Raw genomic sequence first — 22,179 nt, forward strand, 5'->3', positions numbered from 1 at the left:
GAGTTAATGTATCCCCCCCCCCAACCCCTCCTTCATCCCTCCCGTTTGGCTCTCTCTTTCTTCCTCCCTCCATCCATCCCTCCCTCCCTCCCTGCGCCTCCTCCCCGTTCTCTTTGAGGGATGAATAATAACTGCTGCTCTGAGATTTCCTCCCTCGTTTTTCAAAGTGCAGAACGGAGATGGGGAAGGTCTGCCTGGCCCGGGTTGCGCGTGCGGGCGTGTGTGCGCAAAACACACAAAAGCGCAGACACACAGTGAGGCACACACAGAGGCACGCACACGCTGCCTTGTTCTTGCTGCTCGCCTGAAGCAGGGAAATCAGATCTCCTCCAGAGAAAGGCAGGAGGTTTAGGCGCTGTAGGGAGCCCATACAAAAAATCCCCTGCAAGCACGTATAGGCCTATACACACCGCAAAACCCACACACAGCATCGAGGGAAACCAAGAATAACTAGGAGGATGCAAGCTGCCTCCTGGAGCGACAGGGTGAACTCAAGGTTACAGACACATCACTGGTTCAAGCCCCGCCGCCAGGGCCAATCTATCCACACTGAAGCACCCCTCTGCAAGGCACATAAGGTTGATTGCTCTAAGGCAACTAACTCTCCTGTGTTCTTCAGAGGAAAGAGCTGCTAAACAAAGCCTGAAAGAAGAGGGGAAAAAAGGACACTAAATGGGGATGCTGGTTTCTTGCCGCTTCGTGTGAAAAGGAAAAAGGGAAGGGTATTAAAGGAGAGAAAAAAAGTCCTCGTAAAAGACGAGCAGGCTGTCCAGGAGGAGCACTTGCTCATCAAGTCGCGCAGCGCTGCAGAAATCAGCAGCTAGGTTCCGAGGAGAAGGTTTATTTATGCAAACAGGCATACAAGCACGCACAGTAGGAATCTAGACAAGCCTTGTAAACAAACACACACCCACACCATAAAGCACACAGGGGAGGCGATGTGAGAAGCAGACTGTGAAAACTCTAGTCGTGCCCGGGCAGTGGTTACACACACATACACACACACAAGGAGGGGAGAGATTTAAGTGGCAGAGGCAGAGAGAGGAAGAAGAAGCAGCAGAGAGAGGAGGAGAAGGAGGAGGGATAAGTGCTAAGGTGTGAGTGTCTGGTGCTACTTTTGTGTTGCCAAATGAGGGAACGTGAATGAGGGAGCGAAAGAGGAAGAGAGATGTGGAGACGTGTACGGTAAAATGATGTATAATGATTCCTCCGCGCATGTGTGTGTAAGAGCGCGGGCGAGGAAAAGTAGGAGCGCTTTCCCATTCCAATTCGCAACAGCTGGTGTCGAATTAACACATTTACCAGTGTGCATTTGGAACAGATTAAAATTGCGTGTGGCGTGTGACTGTCTGTGTGTGTGCGTTTCTGAATGTGTGTGTGTGTGTGTGTGGGGTAGCAGATGAAGGCCAAAACAAGAGTGTGTTTGTGTGTGGGAGTGTCTGTGTATTAACGCAATGGATCAGGGCAGGGAGAAATGGCAGAGAGAGAGAGGGAGGGAGAGAGAGAGGGAGAGGGAGAGGGAGAGAAAGAGAGAGAGAGAGAGAGAGAGAGAGAGAGAGAGCACTAACCAAAGGCTTTAGCTGCTGCCCTGGGCCGTCTCTCTAAGCCCTGTTTAGGAGGCTTTGGAGCTCAGATAGAAATAATCCCCCACTCAGACACACACACACACACGCTAGGCACGCACACACAAAATATTAAAAACACACACACATACACAAACACACGGGAATACTCATAGACAGACACGCAAAAGCGCACACTCAAATCGAGGCAGACAAACAAGTGCGCACACACACGCACGCACACATGGCAACAAGCAGAGACAGCACATTCGCCTTGACACGAAGCCAACCACCCGCCTACACACACAAGCACACACACACACACACTCTCGTACAGCAAAACACACACTAAGACTGTCTGCCGTGCGCTGCTTCCACACGGCAGAGCACAGCGACATCGGCACGGCACCGTGACAAACACTTTACACACTCCAGCACTCAGCAGAGGGGAGGGAAGGAAGGAGGGAGAGATGGAGAAAGAGGGGAGGAAGAGAAGGCGGAGGAGGATATGAGCCATGGGGAAGGGAGGGAGCGAGGGAGTAGAGGAAAGGGTGAGATGGAGGGGAGGCTAACAAATTAATAGGAGCCGGAGATGTATACAGCCAGCGCTGCTGCTGAATGAGGGAGGAGGAGGAGGAGGAGGAGGAGGAGGAGGAGGAGGTGGTGGTGGTGGAGGACGACGACGAGAGAGCAATTCATTCCCGTTTTCTCCTCGTTCGCTCTCTGGAGAAAGGCAGAGCGGAGCTGAGCTGAGCGAGCGAGCGAGCGGGAGCTTGTTTGCTCAAGAGAGAGAGAGAGAGAGAGAGAGCGAGGGCTTTGTGTGGCAGAGGATAGGAAAAGTGGTGGAGGAAGAGGGGGAGGAGGAGGTGGGGAGCTGACATTAAAACACAGAAGGAGAGAGACGGAGAGCTCGAATAAGGAAGAGAGGAAATAAGGGGGCTACGAGAAAGACATTCTGGGCATAAAATAGTGAGAGAGGAAGAGAAAGTGACATTCACAGAGGGGAGGAAGGAAAGGGGGGGAGTGAAGTAAGGGAGGGAAGGAAGAGAGGGCGTTTTGGGGTTAGTGCAGGATGCAGTTTGTCATCTTCATCAGCCGACAGCAGGGGCAAAGGGGAGAGGGGGGGGCTGAATGGATGGAGAGGTGAAGGAGGAGGAGGAGAGGGTGAGAGGGCGCAAGGGGAAAGAGAGTGGAGGTGGGTGGGGGTGGGGGGGATGGGCAGTGTTTGAGCGGAGCCTTTGAAAGACGTTGACCCTGTAATTGACCTGTGTCTCCGCCTACATCGCCGTGGCGACAAGCAGAGCCGCCGCAGCTAATCACTTAGTAACCCTGACCTGTCAATCACACCGGTTCAGCGTGGAGGGGGAGGGAGCAATGGCAAATGAAAGAAAGAGGGAGAGGGAGAAAAAGAGAGGGAGGTAGGGAAGGGAGTGAAGGAGTAATAACAGCACTGGGGTTATCATTTACTGGACCACTCGCCTCCTCCCACCAACCCTCAGTCGATGAAGCTCAGGTTTTAAAAAAAGCCAATAAAATACTCTATACCTCCAACACACACACACACACACACACACACACACAAAATCTCCTTCAGAGTTTGTGCTGCTACAGGAAGAGCAAAGCTTCGTGAGAGTTCAGATAAGCAAGAGCAAGAGAGAGGCGATGGGAGAGGCAGAGCGGGAGGAGGAGGAAGAGGGTGACGGGATGAGAGGAGATAAGACAGCAGAGTGAAGCCAACATGCAAATAAAACAACAGAGCACAGAGTTTATGTGCAGTACAGGTGTGTCTCTGTGTGTGTGTGTGTGTGTGTGTGTGTGTTACCTGTTGATGAGGGGAAAGATAGACACCAGCAGGTAAACGGAGGGATACCACTTCAACGGCTTGATCTCCTCAGCCAAGGAAACCTGGAGGGGAGAAAAGTGACTACTGACCCATGAAGAGAAACTGAATACACACTTTAACACTGTTGTTTCTCTAGGTCTCAAACACACACATATACACACAGAGTCTGTGTCTTAACTGGAAGATCAGTGCACTGAAGCAAACAACAAAAGGCCAATTAAAACCTGATAAAATATTAACCTGCTGATAATACGCAATATCCACACAGTTATGAGAAGAAACGCGGATTCCAATTAAACTGGAAGCCAATACTTTGCCGTAATGTGAATGGGATGAATTCAATATCTCGTGGACAAGCAGGCAGGCAGGAAGACAGAGAGATGCGGCAGCAGCTAAAAGTCGAGGAGGGGGAGAGCCTGGCGGTGGAGAGCTTTTACAAGCCGTTATCTAATTCCCCGGAGAGGAGGACTCTTGCGTCCGGAAGAGGCTGAGAAGCGCGGCCCCTGGATCGATTTTCTGCGCTGTGCTGCCCCCCCCCCCCCCCCCCCCACTCCCCCTCCTCCCCCTCCTCCCCTAGGCTAGGACGCAGTATCCGAGCCAGCGCAAAGCCTCTCTTTCTTTCTCTCTTGCTCTCTCTCTCACACATACACAGACACACAGCCTGAGCCAGGAGGCAGGCCCACGAGCTCTGGTCTCTACCCCCACATGCTGGAAATTAATTACTCACCAGAAAGACCCTGAGGCGTGCAAGCTCTAACGCAGGCATTTTAAACAATTCAAATGAATATCACGAGAAGCCCCCCGGTGGTATTGTATCTCTATATGTGCGCGTGCATGTGTGCTGATGGGTGGGTATTGAATATAAGAGCCAAATTTTCGACGTGTAACGCATGCTGGCTGTATGTGATCCACTGAAGAGAGACCCTTCATATTTCAACGTCATGATCTGTAACAGCAAGACCCAGAGGCAAACATTAAGACTTATTAGTGTCTATTATTATGGGAAGCTCTGACATCACTGGCCATGTCAAGCTCTGCCTATTGTCATCTCAAGTGTGTGTGTGTGTGTATTGGGAGGACTGCCTCATGGGAAGAGAGGAAAATGCCAAGCCAGGAGCCTGAAGGATGCTTCATGGAAAAAGACTGAGGCTTGTGAGTGTGTGAGCCCTTGTGTGTGTGGGGAAAGAGTGGTCCCAGAAATTGGGTTTAAAGGAATGCATGGAGCCAAGTAATCTCAGATAAAATAAAGGTGAGGTGTAGAGACAGGCATTTGAGGAATTTCAGTTCGCAAGAGACAGGATGTGGAATAGCGGAGGAGGAGGAGGAGGAGGAGGAGGAGGAGAAGGAAGAGCCTCTTGTTTTTAATTACAGTCCTCCTGTGTCAGAGGCCCCTGCGCTGCTCGGGAAGCAGAGGGGAATGAAACCGTAATTATGTGCGGCGGGCACAGTGGTCCCAACATTAATGACGCACGCCAGATTACAGAGGGTTATGGGGAGCAGCCCATGTCATCCACCACCCACTGCACTCACCCTCATCTAAAAAAAACCTACTCTAAAAATAACAGCATCAGGTTTCCCAAATGCACTTGAACATCTAATTCAAGGACTTTTAAAAAGTTTTTTCTGAGTGAAATTCAATGACTTAAAATGTTTAAAAAAATTTCATACAGAAATGTTTTTCTATGACACACAATGTTTTTCTATGACTGCATCTGCTGCGGTACGCATCACAGGGATTTCTAAGGATGTGACGTGTTGATTAAGGAAAGATGTTCAGAGAGTCTACCAGTAAATTATAACCTTATTTGATTTCGAATTCCAGTCTCAGCTTTTACGCAAACATCGATGAGAAGTCCTTCACGTGCTCAGAAAAAGTGAAATTTGAGTATCTACAATTTCATGACAAGTGAGCAAACTTTACTGAGGAAGATCATGTGATGGAAAGATCCAAACCAAATGGACCTTCTGGGGAGATTTTTGGTGAGATTTCTTAAATTGTATTAAGATTTTCAGGAACAACTGAAACCCACCAAAAAAAACCCCAAAATACCTCTGAGTAGTACAGCTGATTATCTAGCAGCTGGAGCGTCGATCCTTACAAAAGGTGGTGTGTGTTTTGTCAAAGCCTTAAGGGCCCTTCAGAGACGAACCCAACTGTCCTTGCAGCATACTCATTCTGAGTTCTTCAGGATGTTGGTGACATGTAGATTAAAAACTTGGTGGATGATTGAGGATACACGGGTGCAGAGATAATGCTCCATAGGACAGAAGGTTGTGCATGCAGCTACACACACATCTACACAGACACACAGTAGACTCATCACATTGTGACTCAAGGCAAAGCTTGTGTGGCTCAGTAAACAAACACCCTGGGAAGATAACGAACAAGCAGCTCGCTGTTTGCACAGCCAGCTTTGTTGCTACCCGACAGGACTGAGCTGCTGTGTGTGCAGTTGTGCAAATGTGTTTAAAGGTGTGTATGTGTGTGTGTGTGTGTGTGTGTGTGTGTGTGTGTGTGCATTCTGACTTAAATACCCTCTTCCGAATATCCCCTCACTGACCCGTGCTGCTGCAAGACCTTGTGATGCTCAGAGGGCCTGTGTACTCATGCATGACCACAAACAAATCGCTCCGGACACACACAGATGTGTCACAACCATGTGACTGACAGCGCTGATAACTGCCCAAACTACTTATATATGTCATCACTCCAGCCAGATTCACACACAGATACGTAGAGAAAGAGTCAGAGAGAGGGAAAAAGATCAAGAATGGCAAATGTAGGAGATTGTAGTTTCCTACATTTGCCATTCTTGATCTTGTGTCAGCACAGAACATGAGAAGTGTGTACGTGCGCGTGCGTGAGTGTGTGACACAGTAAGAGGACATGTGAGACGCAGGGGGAGGGAGATTTGACAAAGTGAATGGAAATCACCAGAGCCAGCGGTCTTCAGACACCCAGCAGGAATCGCTTTCTCTGGTTTACACCTGCTGCTGCACACACACACACACACACACAAACGCACACAAACGCACACAAACGCACACAAACGCACACACTCATGAACACATGAGCCAGAGCTGGCTGGCTTGGCAAGCACAATCAGGCAGGCTGTTGTTGTTGTTTTAAAGCATTGCAGCGCGTGCATAAACTCTCATAAATATTCATGTCCATGAACCTGGCTTGCTGCTTTATTCATGCTGGGTATGAGTACAGGAGTGAGAGAGAGACAGAGGGAGGGAGGAAAAAGAGAGGAGGAGAGGGGAAAAAAGAGAGAGTGCAAAGTGAAAGGCTGAGAGAAAAACAGATGGAAACACGGAGAGCGACTGGGAAAGAGAAACATGAGGAAACAGAGAGTGTGATAAAAACCACTGCTGACTTATTTACACTCTGTGCTACACATAGCAATTAGCCCACATGAATGTGTGTGTGTGTTGCTGCCACACATTAGTGCACACTAACGTCACTGGTGAGGGTTACGCCAGTTCAGTGTGCAGTAATTACATCTGCCACTTAGGGGCAGCATCTACATAACCTTAACCCTAACCTGCCCTCCACCCCTCACCCTGCAGGGTGGAGGTGCAACAACAGAGCAGAGGAGAGGGGGGAGGGTGAGAAGGTAACTAAAAGCAGGACAGCGAATGGATCGCTGCTATCAGATTTTTAACCTTTCAGTAGCCGTGCTGCAACACTTACTTTCTTTGTGGAGGACGCTAGGATAAAGTGGAACTTAAGTTTTTATTTTATTGATGTGGTATCTCCAAGCATCTCTAGGTTTTCAGTTTGGTATGAATTTGTCGTATCCAAGCCCATGTGAAGATTAAACCCAGGGTTATTTTTTTTTGACAGTTCACTCCAGAGCTCCAGAACAGAACGGGTTGAGTTATGCTCAAACAAAATTAGTTTGTACGAGTGTTGTCCAACCACGCTGCAAATTCAGAAGTGTTTATAGCTATTTTGCACAGCCACACTGGAAAGCAGAGGGAAAAGCTGGTCATAATGGAGAGAGGGCGGCAGCATGATAGACAGTTCAGACAGTCTCCTGGAAGGCATTTGTAGTGTTGCACTCAGTTGCTCACACAGAAATTGACAGAAATAGTTGTGTAAAGAATGAAAAAAAGAGATGTAGAGAGAGAAGTTAAAACCCTGCTTATTTCTTTCTCAGCTCGTGTGATGTGGACGTGAATGTCAGTTGGTCAGTTTCAGAAAGTTGCACGAACAGTCGGACACAGCTTCCCCAATCCGACACTGGAAAGGTGTGTCAGTGCGTGTGTATGTGTGTGTGAGGGGGGTATCCAAAAATCTCCCAATGAGGCAGCAATATGCTGGTTTTGTTTGTGTCAGTGTAAACAAGCAAAGGCAACATAATGAAGGGTCCTCTTAACGGTAACATAGTGGGATCTCTGTTTAGAAATGGCAGGAATATAATTAATATATAGCTCTTGTTCTTTCTCCTCCGTTCCCTGCTAATTCAGTAAGGTCAGGAACAGATCAGAGAGGCACGGCACTGCAGCTCACACACATAAGTGCTTAGCCACATTTATATACATGCTCAAGCACACACACTGGAAGCGAGTCAAGAGGTCAAATTTCTTCCTGCTGTGTTTGACACCTACCCAGCGTGACCGCAAGAGCTAATCCTGCGCACACTCTAATCCTCACGCTCCATGTGTATGTGTGTATATGTGTATAAGTGTGAGTGTGTGTGCTGGGAAATGTGATGGTCAGACAGGCCATTACCTTTCGTCTCTCCCTCTCTGGGTTGAAGGTTCCCAACCACGACTGCATCTGCTCAGAAAAGACACAAAATAGAAAGAAAAGGTCAGGGCGGTCGTATCTTTCGGAAAAAAATAAAAAAGTTTAGTGATTTTATCATGTCAGTTGTTTTTTTTTTCCAAGACAGGAGTGATCTTAGTTTAGAGGTCGGACCTTGCTGTGACAAGCTGGAACAAACAGCCAGGCTGCCACACTAACACAAAATCCCTCCACCTTCTCACCCATCCCTGCAAAACGGCCCAATTCAGAACAGAGTGCAGAGCTTCGAGGCAGAGGGAAGCTCCCGGCATCTCACAAAAAGAGGGAAACGATCAGCTTCAGTGCACACAATATAACATGAGAAAGAACAAGGAAAGGTAACGGGTGTAGAGAAAGGGGAGAAAATTTTTTAAGAAGTGTAAAAGAAAAAGGAAAAAGTGGAGCAAACATGGCAGATCTGAGATCTCTGGAGAGAAGAACGTGGGAATACTTTTCGCTCTTCCTCTGACTCCTCTCCCGTGGGAATGCAGGGAAAATGTCAACAGACACGAGCAGGAACGCACACACATGCATGCACACAACCATGCGCAAGACTGGGATTCGTAAGGGTGGGACAGAGGTTGGGGGTGGGTGGGGGTAGGAAGCCAGAGGGTTTATGTAACCCAAGACATCACAGACAAATCTCTGGAGGCCCCGTGTGAGCTCCAAGCGCACACACAAAAAGGCAGTGTGAACGATGTGCACTAACAGCTCTTCAGTTCTGCTATTTATTAACTCAATGTTGCCATGGTTTCTGTGTGCTGACGTGATTGTCATTGTAAATCTATGTGTGACTATGGTGTGTTCGTGCTGTGCAAAAAAAAAAGAAAAAAAAAGGCCATAGCCATTTGGTCATTAGACTGAACTTGTTCCAGAGCAGCCCTTTGCTTTTTAGCTGAGCACCGCTATCCATCAAAATCAACAAACACTGATAATAAGTGGCAATACCATTAGGCCTCAGCCGGGTCTCCAGTGTGCGTACCCAGCTTTTGTTGCAATCTTGTTTAAGCCATGACACCAAAAAACAAGCAATTCAGCCAGTTAAGTGTTGAGGCGTGAGGCTTAGGAGGGAATGAGTGGGCATGTACAAATCGCATCCGTAAAACAAACAAACCACCACACTCTCAGACCTCTCTGTCTGTCCTGATAATGACTCATTAGCTTTCGAATCCCTCTAGTTAGTAAACGCTCACACAGTCACTCAGAGCGTGCCCATGTTTTTCTAAATAATCCTGGTGTAAATGACTTGTATTTGGTAAACTAATGCGCTACGGAGTCATTTTCACCCACGATCCCACTCCCTCTCCCCCGTCTGAGCAGAGAAACTTCTCCATCCAACTAACATCCCGCCTCTCTTCACTCAGCCTCCTCTTCTTTATCCCTTTCCTCGTTGCGTCGCCACCTACCCTGCTTTCAAAGCTTTTGCAATTCTTTCAAGTGAGACAGCCTGCAGCTGAAAAAGAGATAAGGCTTGAGCTCTTCATAAATATGATAGAGAAAGCAAAACGGCAGAAGAGAAGGCGGAGAGGGAGCGAGACATGGAAGGCAGAAAGGAAAAGAGGGGGAAAGGGAAAATGAGAGGGGGCTCGAGACAGAGAGATAAATGGAGGTGGAAGGGAAAATAGGAGGACAGTGAAAATGAGGAAGGTGGAAAACAGAGATACAGAGAGAGGGGAAGAAGAGAGGAGAGGCAGCTGAATACTGTGAGCTGAATGAGTTATGAGATGAAGGTTGAAAACCAGCTACATTCATTCAGTCTTTTTTATCACAGTCATGATAAAGAGCCGTGCAGTCTCTTTTCCCTTCAGCTACCTGCTGTCTGTCTCTGATGTCGTCTGTCTGCAGCCTGGCTATCTGCAAAATCTGTTTCACTGTCCCATCTCGGACTCTGACGCCCAGACAGAGAATACCAGTGCTCACCGTGACACTTCACTCTGAGTGTGGTGTGACTTTAGCCTGATTCTCCCTTCCTCTCTTTCTGTATTTGATGAATCCAATCAGGAACCCACACATAAATTGTTGTAACACAGGTCTGCCAGTGCCCATCCAGTGGCACTACAGCCACATTGTGCGGTGTTGTCAGATCAGGGGAATGGCATCTATGTGAACTTGATGGAATGCTGCCTCGGGGCTTTTACTGCGCCCTTACAGTGGAAAAATACACACCAGCATGCAGAGGAAATCAACTAAGTGGTTAATTGATTAATCAGTGGTTTACTTACTCTGGTGTTAAGTGAATGAAATGACAAGTATCCAACACACAAGTTCTGTGAGGCCACTGTGGGCTCTTGTTGCTTAGCTTGTTTTGTCTAACTCACAGTCCAAAAAGGTAACAAAAGGTTTTCAATTCACAATCATATAAAAAAAGCAAACAAGAGGCCAAGATTAGATCTTCAAATGCCATGTTTTCCCCAACAACAGCTCAACTAAAAATATCCAATTCATGATTAAATAAACTGAAAAAAGTGTTGAATCCTCATATTTAAGTGGTTGGACCAAGTGAATGGTGAGATTTTTGCTTCATAAATCAATTAAAACAACCATGTACAGATAAAGAATTAGAGCTTCTCCAAAGCTCATACACACACACCTGTACTTTGCACACACAAAGAATTATGTGATATGAATAATTATTAATTTCATAGCATAATACAGGTTTATTACAACTTGTAGAAAATGTTGATTGTTGCTCGATAAAGACTTAAAATTGCAATGTATAGAGGAAGAATTATAATAAATAATAATAATAAAATTAGACACACAAAAAGGTCTAAATAATGGTTAGGTGTAAAGAAGAATTCAGGCTTATTGCTACATGGAACTTACTTTTATAGTTTTGGCCTTCATTTCTGTTGGCTGTAAGACCACTCTACTGCACAGGTTAATTCCAAATGAAATGGAGTAAGTTTGGAAAAAACAGTCAATCAGACAGGTTTTAAGCAAACCCCACAGGTAAGCCAAACTTCATGACTTTGTGGTTCAGCTTTGTCCTACTTGTGTGCGTTCAATCTTACACGCAAATAACGTAGCTCAGATAACCTGGCTAAACTGTTGGCTTGGTTACAACCTGTCTAACTGTCTGAAATGTTGGGCTTTTTTTGCCATGTCAGCATGATGATAGTGATTACAATGTTTTCATGATTCAAATGAAATGATGGCCTAAAGTAGGAAAATAAGGCCCAAGATGTAATAAAGCACATTTGAATGATTATTAGTTGTCAGAGCAGCACAGTTTCGGCAATAATGCATGTGTCACTTGTTACGCTCAATTTAGTCTTATTTATTTTAATCCTAAATCCAGTCCCAACTCTAAAATAATATACCACACATACATTTTATTGACAGATTTTTCTCAACACTATTTTAATTTATCTTATTATTTTCAAATATTCCCCCCAAGTGCAGAAATCTAAGAACATTCAAACAGCACTCCTGCCTTAGCTTTGACTAATGCCAGTTTTCTAAAAGGTCACAATCCATTTGGATTCAGCTTAATTGCCGGTGTGTTGGGCTGCGGCTGCTGGCTGAACGCATGAGGAGGCACTCACCCTCTCATTGGCCACGCAGATGATCCTGGCGTAGCAGCAGATCATCATGAAGATGAGACTGAAAAGAGGCACGTACCATCTGCAAAGCACAGGCACGAGCAGGAAGTCAGACAAATTCTAATGACGAATGTTATTACAAGACCATTCCTGTTGTTTTGTTTGCCATGGTAGCTGTTTTGTAGTTTCATACACACAGGAAGCATACACACAGGATTCAAAATTCATTCTCTAGCCACAAGTAACATGACATATATCCTAAAGGAGTTTATACTGTGAGAGAACATAATAGCACACCAGGTGTCTGATGTTTTGATAATACGGCCTTCTAAACAGATAAGAGCACAGAAACTCATTTAACAACATTTCCCCTGCAGTATCGAAATCTGAGAAGGCTGTCGTTGATAGACCTGATTTTTGTAGGCCTGGACATAAATTTGTTCTGATGTGATCTTTCATTCAGAAATCACTGTTATCTTGCCTTTAAAATACCTTGCTACAAACAATCCTGTTTTCTCTTGGTCTACTTTGGAAGAGTCAGATTGGCCACATTTAAGTATAATTATGTAAAGGTCAGAGTGTTTAACTGGTGAACATTGGCCAGAATTATTCTGACCAGCAGACATGCAGAGGACAGTATGTACATAAACAGCACAGCGTGGAATAGACCTGACTCAGCGCCTCTGGACCTTACTGCATGCAGTATCAGTGAGGGGAGAGGAGAGGTAGACTGAGAACAAAAGGTAATGCCAGGAGAGTCACAACACCTGAAATGCATGGCATTACTATGGGATGAAGGGTTGACAATCAAGGGAGGCGCGGGAGAGAATAACATGTCAGGTATTTCTGAGCGGATGAAAGAGAGCGAGACGAGTGAGGGAAACGCGGGTGATGGCTTTGTTGGAATGGCAGTCTTATGTTATGCAACCTCTTGGGAGGTGATGTAAGCTCCGAGGAGTTTCAGCCTCTCCCTGTAATCACGAAACAGGCCTTTGTCTTACTTTGATAGACAGGTTCCTGGCCACCACTTCTCTGTTCAGCCTGAGTAACTGTGAGCAGTTGAGACCGTGCTGTGCAACACCCAAGTTCTCCTGAGCACCTGGCACCAAATGCTCCTACGTGATAAGCATAAATGGATTGTGCAGAGGAATAACACCAAGAGTAATTATAGGCCTGATCATGATCTAGAAGAAAAAAGCCTGACATTTAAAACAGAGAATCTGGGTCTGTCTCTGACCCATAAATACAGGGACACATGTAGTTTCAGAGGAAAATGGATTGGGAATAAATGCTCAATACTGTGTCAGAAAACTCCCTGGCACGTGTGCTAAAAATGGCATCTTTTAGCAGTATCCGTAAAGGCAAATATTAGGTCCTTGGCCTAATTTAAGTTCGTCCACACATGTCATCCAAGCCTGCGGGTCGAAAGAAACTCACTTAGCATTATCAAATTAAACTTTTTATTGGCAGGGGAATCTGAGTTGGTATGTGTTGTTTCACAGCAGGAAAGGGGGAAAGGGAAAGGCTGCTTTATACATCATGTTCCTTCACGTCTTGTGGGGAACATCAATACACAAAGACTACCCTCTTTGAACATCTATGTGAGTGCATGTGTATGTGCGCCTCCACACAGGCTCAATAATGGCATGGGACAATGATGAAAGCGTTTCAGGGGAGACCTGCGCGAGCGTCACCTCGGTGTGATTTAATAACCTGATCTGCGGAATAAACAGCGTCCAATTACGCCAGCGCACGTCCCGTTAATGATGGAGAGACGGGGTGGAGGGGGGGTTGGCGGAGAGGGGGAAAGGGAGGGGGGGGGGCTTTTTAACGATAGCGTGGGGGGGCTGCGAGGAGGAGAGAATGACGGGCGGCAGCTACAAAGTGCTCTAATTAGCATGATAATGATCTGCCATTAGAGTCCGCTGTGCTCTACAGCTGAGCACTACCCGGAGAAAGAGCGAGAGTATGAGGGAGGCAGGAGGGAGAGAAGGAGAAGGAGAGAGAGAGAGAGAGAGAGAGAGAGAGAGAGAGAGAGAGAGAGAGAGAGAGAGAGAGAGAGAAGATTTGGAGTGGGCAGAGGATGATAAACGTGAAGACAAGAATAGAGGTGAGGATGGAAAGGTGGATGGATGATAGCAGATTGTAGGTCAGGACCAGAAAGAGCAGAAATAAGAAAGAAGCGCTGGGTGATTAAAAGACAGGAAGAGGGATAAGGTCACAGTGAGAATGAAAAGCAGAAATAGGTTGCAACCAATAAATTGACTCGGGGAAAGAATGGATAGAAAGACGGATAAATACAGCGGGGGTTTCAAGAGCCGGTGGAAGAGACAATAGTGAGCAAAGGTGGAAAGCCTGAAAGAAAGATCATCACAGACGCGCGCAGATTCAATTTCTTGGCCTAAGCCTGGCCTTCCTTCTATATTGCTCTTAAGTGCAGAATGAGGCTTGGATGAAAAAAGCCTTAATTCAAGTGCTCAGTAGGAGATGAGAGCACATGTAGAGACCCATCTACTGTGACTGCAACTTTGACCCACAAGATCCCACTGCTAAGTGAAAGATCACGATCTACCTGCTCAACCACTTACACAGGGGCAGGACAACCAGATAAACAGAAAGAGAGGAGGAGCCACAAAGACCAGAGAGAGGAGGGTGTTTAAGGTGTGTCTCACCTGATGCACAAATGTAAAAGTTAGACGGAGGCAAGAATAAGAGACTACAGCTAGAAGCTTTGCGAGCCTTTATTTCTGAGCTACATGTAAATACTAACATCGACATGCGAACATGCTCTCAAAGACAATGCTAACATGATGATGTTTAGCAGGTATAACGTTTACAATGTTTATCATCTTAGTTTAGTGTGTTAACATGCTAACATTTACTACTAAATATAAAGTACAGCTGAGGCTGATGGGACCGTTCGTATAGTTTTGCAGGTATTTTGTAATAAACCAAAGAACTGGACAAATTAAAAGTTTGACCCTATGATGGTGGTGGATTAAAAGTGGGTTGAAAATTAACCTTGAATTTACCCTGAAGGAAACATGAATATTTGTACCGGATTTCATTACAATCCACCCAATAGTTGTCAAAATGAACCGTGACCACATGTCATACCCCATCTTTCTCTCTACCCTCATTTCCTGCCATCTCTCTAATCTCAACTATCTACTCAAGGCAGAAAATACTTAAAAAAAACAAAACATAAATAACACCTTCCCTGTAATGTCACCTCAACCTTGAGGTAACATTACAGGAAAAGTCAGGGGATCACCTGTGACTTCTTTTGGGATACATTGTTTGAATGTCAATGCAAAATTGATCCTAATCAATCTAACAGATGATGAGATATATCATTGGATAAGTGAAAACTTCGACCTAGTACTGGCACTAGAGAAAAAAAACAGTAAGCCACCAATATCATGATATCATTGGATTTCTGTCATGAATTTTTATTGGAAATCCATCCAATAAATGCTGTGATATTTCAGTAAAAGCCATAAAAGTCACCTGATGGACCTGAGGAAAACCCAGAGAATCATGAATCTCAATAGGATTCATCTTCTGGGGACAATGAATGTATAGGTCCAAATTTCATGACAATCCAACATTTAAATAAGGACCAAAGTGGTGGACCAATCAACTAAGAGTGCCATCCCTACGTATAGAGCCATCTGCTTTTCAGTGGGATGTCTGACCAGGGCTCGTGATACATAGCGATGGGAACCTCTAAGAGTGGTGACTCAGCTAAGCCAGAGTGCTTCCAACTGCTGACTCAACCCCTGAAATTCTGCACCTCCGTCACACAGCGCTGCCCCCTGCTTTTCATTCTCCTTCCTCTTTCATCCTCTTTCACACCCTCTACCTCCTCCTCCGAGCCTTCCCCGCCTCCTCTGTCCTGTCTGCACGCTTTGCTGAACTCTGATGAAGACGCACTTCGGGGCGTGGACAGAGACGAGGGCAATTTATTTCTCTGACTCTCCTCTCCTTCCCGTCCCGGAATGCCGCCCCTCTTTCCTTCTCCTGATGAGTATCTCCCCATCTCTCTATCCGTACCTTGTATGTCTCTCCTCCCACCTTTTCCACTGCTCACCTTTAATACTACAACCTCTGCCCTCCTGTGCCTTTCCCAGCAAGCTGTCAGCAGGGTGTGTGTGTTTGAGCGTATGTGTTTTTTCCCTAACGGGTGTTGCCTTGGCCTCTAATCTCTTGTCTGGTTTGATGTAATTAGAGCTAATGAAGATTCCCTGATCCTGTGAGCAGCTCGTCCCCCTGGGCCACGACAGCGTGGAAAACTAGAGAGAGCCAGGGAGCAGAGGAGCACTGATAAAAGAGACACAGGCTCGTTTAGCACAGCTGATAGCTATGTGTTGTTTTGCATGTGTCTGTGTGTGTGTGTGTGAGTGTGTGAGTGTCTGCGTGAGTCTGTCTGAGTGTGTGCGTGCTTATTTGTTTAGAAAGATTGATTCCCTGCTGATGCTGTGAGCAGCAACGCGATTACCTTGGCTCGTAGCAAAGTGTTGCTGTGTGCATGTGTGTGCGTGTGTGTGTAAGTGTCTGCGCCGGGGAATCAGCAGAGCCCTTGCAGACTTAGGGCCAGTTGCAGAAAGCAGTAGACAGGCATAATCCTTCATAGCCGTCCTAAACACTTAAATACACAGTGTAGCAACTCCCCTAAATCTAACAAGGCAGAGGCAGATACAGGCACATCCACGGGTGCACACACAAACACAGACTCTCTCTCTCTCTCTCTCACACACACACACACACACACACACACATACACACACATACATACATACACACACACACACACACACACACACACACACACATCTTGGCCTTACACCAAGAGGGAAAAAACCCCGCAGGCTCCCCTGACATGCAACCCTTCACATTTCCCTGCAGAGACAGCCCTCCCCCAGTGGGGGGAAGCTTTGATGGCGGCGCTGAAAGGGTCTACTTACATCCCAAATCTCCAGGCTACGTGATCGTCTGTGATCCAGCTGGGGGAAGAGAGAGAGAGAGAGAGAGAGAGAGAGAGAGAGAGAGAGAGAGAGAGAGAGAGAGCGATGAGGGGGTTACAAAGGAAAGGGAGAGCGTGAGCGGAAGACAGACTTGTGTGACTGCGGAGGGGAAAAGCTGTGCAGCTGTAGCTATTAATAAGCCGAGAGTGGAAAGAGAGAGTCGAGCCCGGAGATTAAGGCTCTGTCCCAATTCTCATTCCACCGCCTCCTCTCCTCGGCCTCTTCCCCTTTTCCTCACCCCCTTAACTACCCTCCAAACAAATAATGCCTTTTCAATTCACCACTAGAACTAGAGTGTGAGAGGGGGCGTTTTACTGTTCAAAGATGTGCTGATAATTGCCAATTTTTATCACATAAAACCTTATGAGGGAAGGAGCCTGTCTGGAGCTGGAATGAGGCCAGAGCTGTGGCCCCCCTTCAAAGTAAAGACATTTAACAGAAAATGCGCTGTCGCTGGCTGACAAAACAAAAAAAATGATGCTGCAGCTAAAACGGTTGGCTGTACTCACCACCATGCTCCTGCGGGGCCGTAGTAACCCTTTAGTAGTGGTAAAGAGGCCATGACCAGGGGCACCCCCCACGCCATGAGATGGTACAACCTGATAAAAGGCAGACATTTATTTCATTATGAGCACTGAGACTGGGGAGCTTTGCCCCTGAGAAAAGACCCTATGACTAAATCAATTCTTTTCTTCTGCAGTACATCCCTCTGTTGGCGCTCGCATCAGGGTCATTTTTCAGGTGCACACAAATGCCTATACAGCCAGACTGCCAATTACTCATGGTAATATAAACCATAATTGCCCTCACTGTTGTGGAAAAGATGATTTGCAGAGGAGATGTCTGCATCAAAACCTCACACAGGATGCAGGTCCTAACCCAGCAACGAATAAATCTGAGGACAGGACTGGGTAAATTGTGTTGGAAAAATGTACACTTATGAACTTCATAATATAAAATAGCCTACTTTTATAGAAAAAGGTTTAGGAAAACTTGAGAGCCTCATTTTGAAAACCTCATTCAAAAGATCAGAGACGACCATCTAAGAAGTTTGAAAAATGTGTATAAGATGGCTCTGTGTGCGTGTGTGTGCATGTGTATGTGTGTGTGATAGATGAGGTGTGTGCTCCAGTGTCTTGGGTGTTGGTGTGGGTGTCGATACTTTATAGAGCGCACGGTGTCGCCTGGTCAATAGAGTGGAAGTCCTGCCCTGACTTGTTCCAAGTGCGGTCAATCGAGCGGTGGCAACACAGCTGACACACACTCAATCCCTCTTGAGTTGTGAACCCCACACACACACACACACACACACACACACACACACACACACATTCTCACTCTATTTCACTGGGGCACACTGTATCCCCCCACCCCTCCCTGCCCCGATCTGATGAAGAGCAGTGTGAGTGTGTGGGAGGTGGTGGAGAAAGAGAGATGGCTGAAGGTTTAAATAGAACAGAATAGTGGGTGGGAGAGAGACATAAGAAATATATAGATCCAGGGAGAGATAGTGTGTTTTGATCAGAGACGAGAGCAAGTGCGAGAGGAAGGGAAAAGAGGGGAGAAAGGGGACGAAAAGGAAATTGTGGAAGCGCTAAAAATGAGAAAGCAATCAAGCAACTGAGCGAGTAAAGGAGCAAAAGGCAAAGCAAGGGAGGGAGAGTGAGAAAGAGACACAAAGAGAAAGACAGAGAGAGAGAGAGAGAGAGAGAGAGAGAGAGAGAGAGAGAGAGAGAAAGAAAGAAAGAGAGTCTGTTCGGTGGTGGGAGGAGGGATGGTGAAATCAGTGCTTCCAGTTCGTGGCGTGACGACTAGTGCGGGGGGGGGGGGGCTTGTCAGGAAATCAATGTCGAGAGCTCACAGACCTACAGACGCACACCGGCACGCACGCACGCGCGCGCGCGCGCACACACACACACACACACACACACACACACACACACACACACACTGCAGCACATACCCCACACACTCACAGCGCTTTGAGAGTGAGATGACGAGGTCCGGAGCTGCGCGCAACATGGGCTTAATGAGGCACAGCAGGGCTGCTCTGTGCTCTGCATTCCACACACCTGCACACACACCCACACACGTGCAGACACGCACACATCCGAGCTCGTGCAGAAATCTCTCTCGAGGCTCAATCTCATTTCTCACAACCTCACACCACTTCTTCTTTTTTTTTTTCCCACCCTCCATCTTCAGCTTCACCGCTATCTCTCTGCCCTCAGCGCACAACAGATTCAGTTTGGCTGAATCCATCCTTCAATCACACACAAACATACATGCACTCACACATACACATACACACACACATTGAACACACTTCCCGTCCTCTCTTGCATCCACTTCAATCACTCTTGGATCATCCAGTCTCCGTTCTCCATCTCCTCTGGCGATTTGTTCATTCATAAACCATCACAATGTGCCGTCACTGTGTGTGTGTGAGTGAGAGAGAAAGGGTGGGAGGTTGGGTCCGGGGGCTGAGGGGTAATTGTGCATGCATGCAAAGCCACATACCCGCCTGCCTAAACACATACAGCTTATCTGTGTGCAGTCAATACACGACAGCCCCCCTGATGCCTTGTCGTCACATCGCTCTAACCTATGAAGCGCTATGGGGTTTTTTTCCCCTCACGTCATGTGTGACCAGCCACGAAAATACAGACATATCCACCTCCCACCTTACTCTCTCCAGTGTGCAGATGAGGACTAAAGTGAGCTGGTTTTGCCCCCCCTGCCTGCCCCCTTCTCTGCATCCATAAAGCCATCTCTGAGTTATAGTACCAGTATATCGTCTGGCTTATTGCTAATCAATGCAGGGAAAGTCCCATGGGAAGGGTTTTTGGGGGTAGGGATAGAGGATGGGGGTACGGGTGGGGGGGTGGCATCTCCCTTTTCCCACCCTATTCCTCACACACATATGGAGAGGAGTGTACACACCTAAGCACATCTGCAGGACTTGACTTGGCAAACAGAGGTGCTGCTAACTTGTTAAAGCTGCCCCTTATTTTTCCCGCCCACAGGGTGCATACATTTTTTTTTAGATGGGTGTTTGTGTCACAAAGCTCCGTGCTAGGCATGGAAAATGAAAAAAAATAGCTCTCACACACACACACACACACACACACACACACACACACACACACACACACACACACACACACAAGCAAATTCACACTTGCACTGTGGAGAGTGCTCATGGGAGTTTGAGCGACAGAAACACAGAGCTGCAAAGCGTGAAGATGGGTGCGCACACACGCACACATGCACACACACACACACACACAAACACACACTGAACGGCTGACACCCACTCCCTTTTCAATTAGAGCGTCGGCTGGCTGGAACAGAAAAGGAGGAGGAGGAGGAGGAGGAGGATGGGGAAGAAGGAGGGGGCTGTTAATGCTCTGCAGGGAGACACATGCTCTGGCAGACCAAACACATGCACACACATAAACACACATGCGGAGGTAAGCAGCCACAACAAAACAAGAGACGAGTATACATTCAAAGGAAGACACGCAGGCGGACATAGAGACAGAGACACACAGTTTCCTTACTCCAAATAAGTCAGTTAGTGGATCGGCAGAAAGAATCAGCAAGTGACTAATTCATTAATAACTGATTAAACGTTTGAGTCATTTAAAGAAGCAACAATGCCTATCATTCTTTCCTTCCAGCTTCTCCAATGAGAGATGTGTTGCTATTCTATTCTTAAAACACTGTAAATTGAACAATGTTGCATTTTGGACAGTGGGTTCGACAAAATTACCACATTTGTCTCCTTGGGCTCTAAGAAATTAGTTGATGCACTTGTCACTTTTTCCTGATATTTCATAAACATGATTCATTGAAAATATTGGAAAAAAAACCCAGAAAAATAATCAGTTGATAATGAAAATAAATGTCAGTTATGACACTAAGTCTCCTACTCACATCTCATATCTGTTGGTGCTTATTTCTCGGACCAGGTTAAGGTACAGGTTCAAAGTGATGAGGCAAACCCAGGCCAAGGCACTCCAGTCTGCAGAGACACACACACACACACACACAGACAAACAACAAGGTCAAATTACAACACTGCCCTCCGCCACACAGCATGCACCTGCAAATGTGCGTCAAAGCATACGCGTTTGTATGAGACTGTGTGTGTCTGTGCGTGCCTGCATGTGCCCCAATTTTTGATAAATGACGGCCCATTCTGCAGTAATATGAGGGAAACCTGTGGCTTAGGGTGATGGATGAGAGGGGGGAGCTCAGAGAGGGATAATGATGAACTGTGGAAAAGCAGAGGGAGATAACGCAGGAGTGGGGGCGAGAGAGGAAGAAAAGGGGAGGAGAGCGAGGTGCAGGGATGCGGGGGAGTGGAGGCAAATGGAGTGGACTAGATCCCAGAGTCTAAAGACACCAAAGAAAAGAATAAATGAAGAAAGGGAAAAGAAGGCGCAGTCAGCAGAGGGTAAAAAAAATGAATGTATTTTAAGGAGACAAGGAAGAGAGTCTAGAAAGCTCAGTCCGCTTTTTCTGCCCTAATAGTCAGTCCTTTTCCTGTGTGTGTGTGTGTGTGTGTGTGTGTGTGTGTGCTTCTGTTGACAGGACAGGCAGGGCCGGTCGTCACAATGATGGATTCTCTGAGCCACATACTCAGCTTACTCAGTTTCACACAACACACCCCCCACACACACACAAACATACAAAGCACACACTCCTCTTACACTCAGGGAATCTTTAGGAAAAGCATGCAGTGACTAAGAAAGAAGGAGGCTGGCTGGCTATGCCATTATCACAATAAATAACTGTCACTGTGATAGCAAACCCGTCTTACATAACCAGGCAGCAGCCGCAGCTTTGCTCGAAACTTGAAAACACCACCTGTCCTGTCGCTGCCCCTGCTACAATCTTCCTCTATTTCAAACACATTTCATAAAATTTTATTAGTCTGAGTTAAAAGCAGAGCTGTGCTATGCAGCTCCCACTAGACCTGACGCTTCGCAACAGAACAAAGTGCCTGTTCAGCTGGTGTTTATGTACAGCCGTTTGTCCTCAGCGTGAGGATCCTCATGATAAACTGAGGTGACACGCACAAACCCTGCAGCACTAACTCACTGCCCATTACCCTCTACACATCTGAGTGTGTGTGTGTGTGTGTGTGTGTGTGTGTGTGTGTGCATGCAATGTGTGCCCGCCTGCAAGATAAAAACACCAAAGATGAAAACAAGCTTGGTGAAGTGTCGTATTAGTGGCCAGTCCTAACTAAGAATCCTTATGCTAATCAAGGCTAAAGGAGCTGTAATTGCAGCAAATGCCAGCAAAGCAAATAAAAGAAGGATTTTCAATGTAAAAAGAATCCTGCCTCATCAGTACAAATCACAAAGAACTCCCCAGATTAAGCGTCTATAGATGA

General features: G+C 46.6%; 1 protein-coding gene across 5 annotated transcripts in view; it reads right to left on the bottom strand.

Moving 5' to 3' along the window:
* The window catches only part of LOC139621792 (cyclic AMP receptor-like protein A), a 49,413-nt gene that overhangs the window by 19,343 nt on the left and 7,891 nt on the right, over nt 1-22,179 (bottom strand). For 4 of the 5 annotated variants that reach the window (XM_071478651.1, XM_071478673.1, XM_071478659.1 and 1 more), the window contains exons 6-11: nt 20,712-20,799; nt 17,282-17,371; nt 16,713-16,751; nt 11,749-11,827; nt 8,147-8,194; nt 3,385-3,467 (exon numbers count right to left, since the gene is read on the bottom strand). In XM_071478651.1, the coding sequence (XP_071334752.1) occupies nt 3,385-3,467; nt 8,147-8,194; nt 11,749-11,827; nt 16,713-16,751; nt 17,282-17,371; nt 20,712-20,799 (427 nt within the window). The remainder of the gene's footprint in view (nt 1-3,384; nt 3,468-8,146; nt 8,195-11,748; nt 11,828-16,712; nt 16,752-17,281; nt 17,372-20,711; nt 20,800-22,179) is intronic. The other variant, XM_071478681.1, reaches the window with a different exon arrangement.

This window comes from Trachinotus anak, unplaced genomic scaffold (assembly GCF_046630095.1).
Source record: "Trachinotus anak isolate AG129_WGS33_773 ecotype Australia unplaced genomic scaffold, CSIRO_AGI_Tana_v1 ptg000001l, whole genome shotgun sequence".
In the NCBI taxonomy this organism is placed as follows: Eukaryota; Metazoa; Chordata; class Actinopteri; order Carangiformes; family Carangidae; genus Trachinotus; species Trachinotus anak.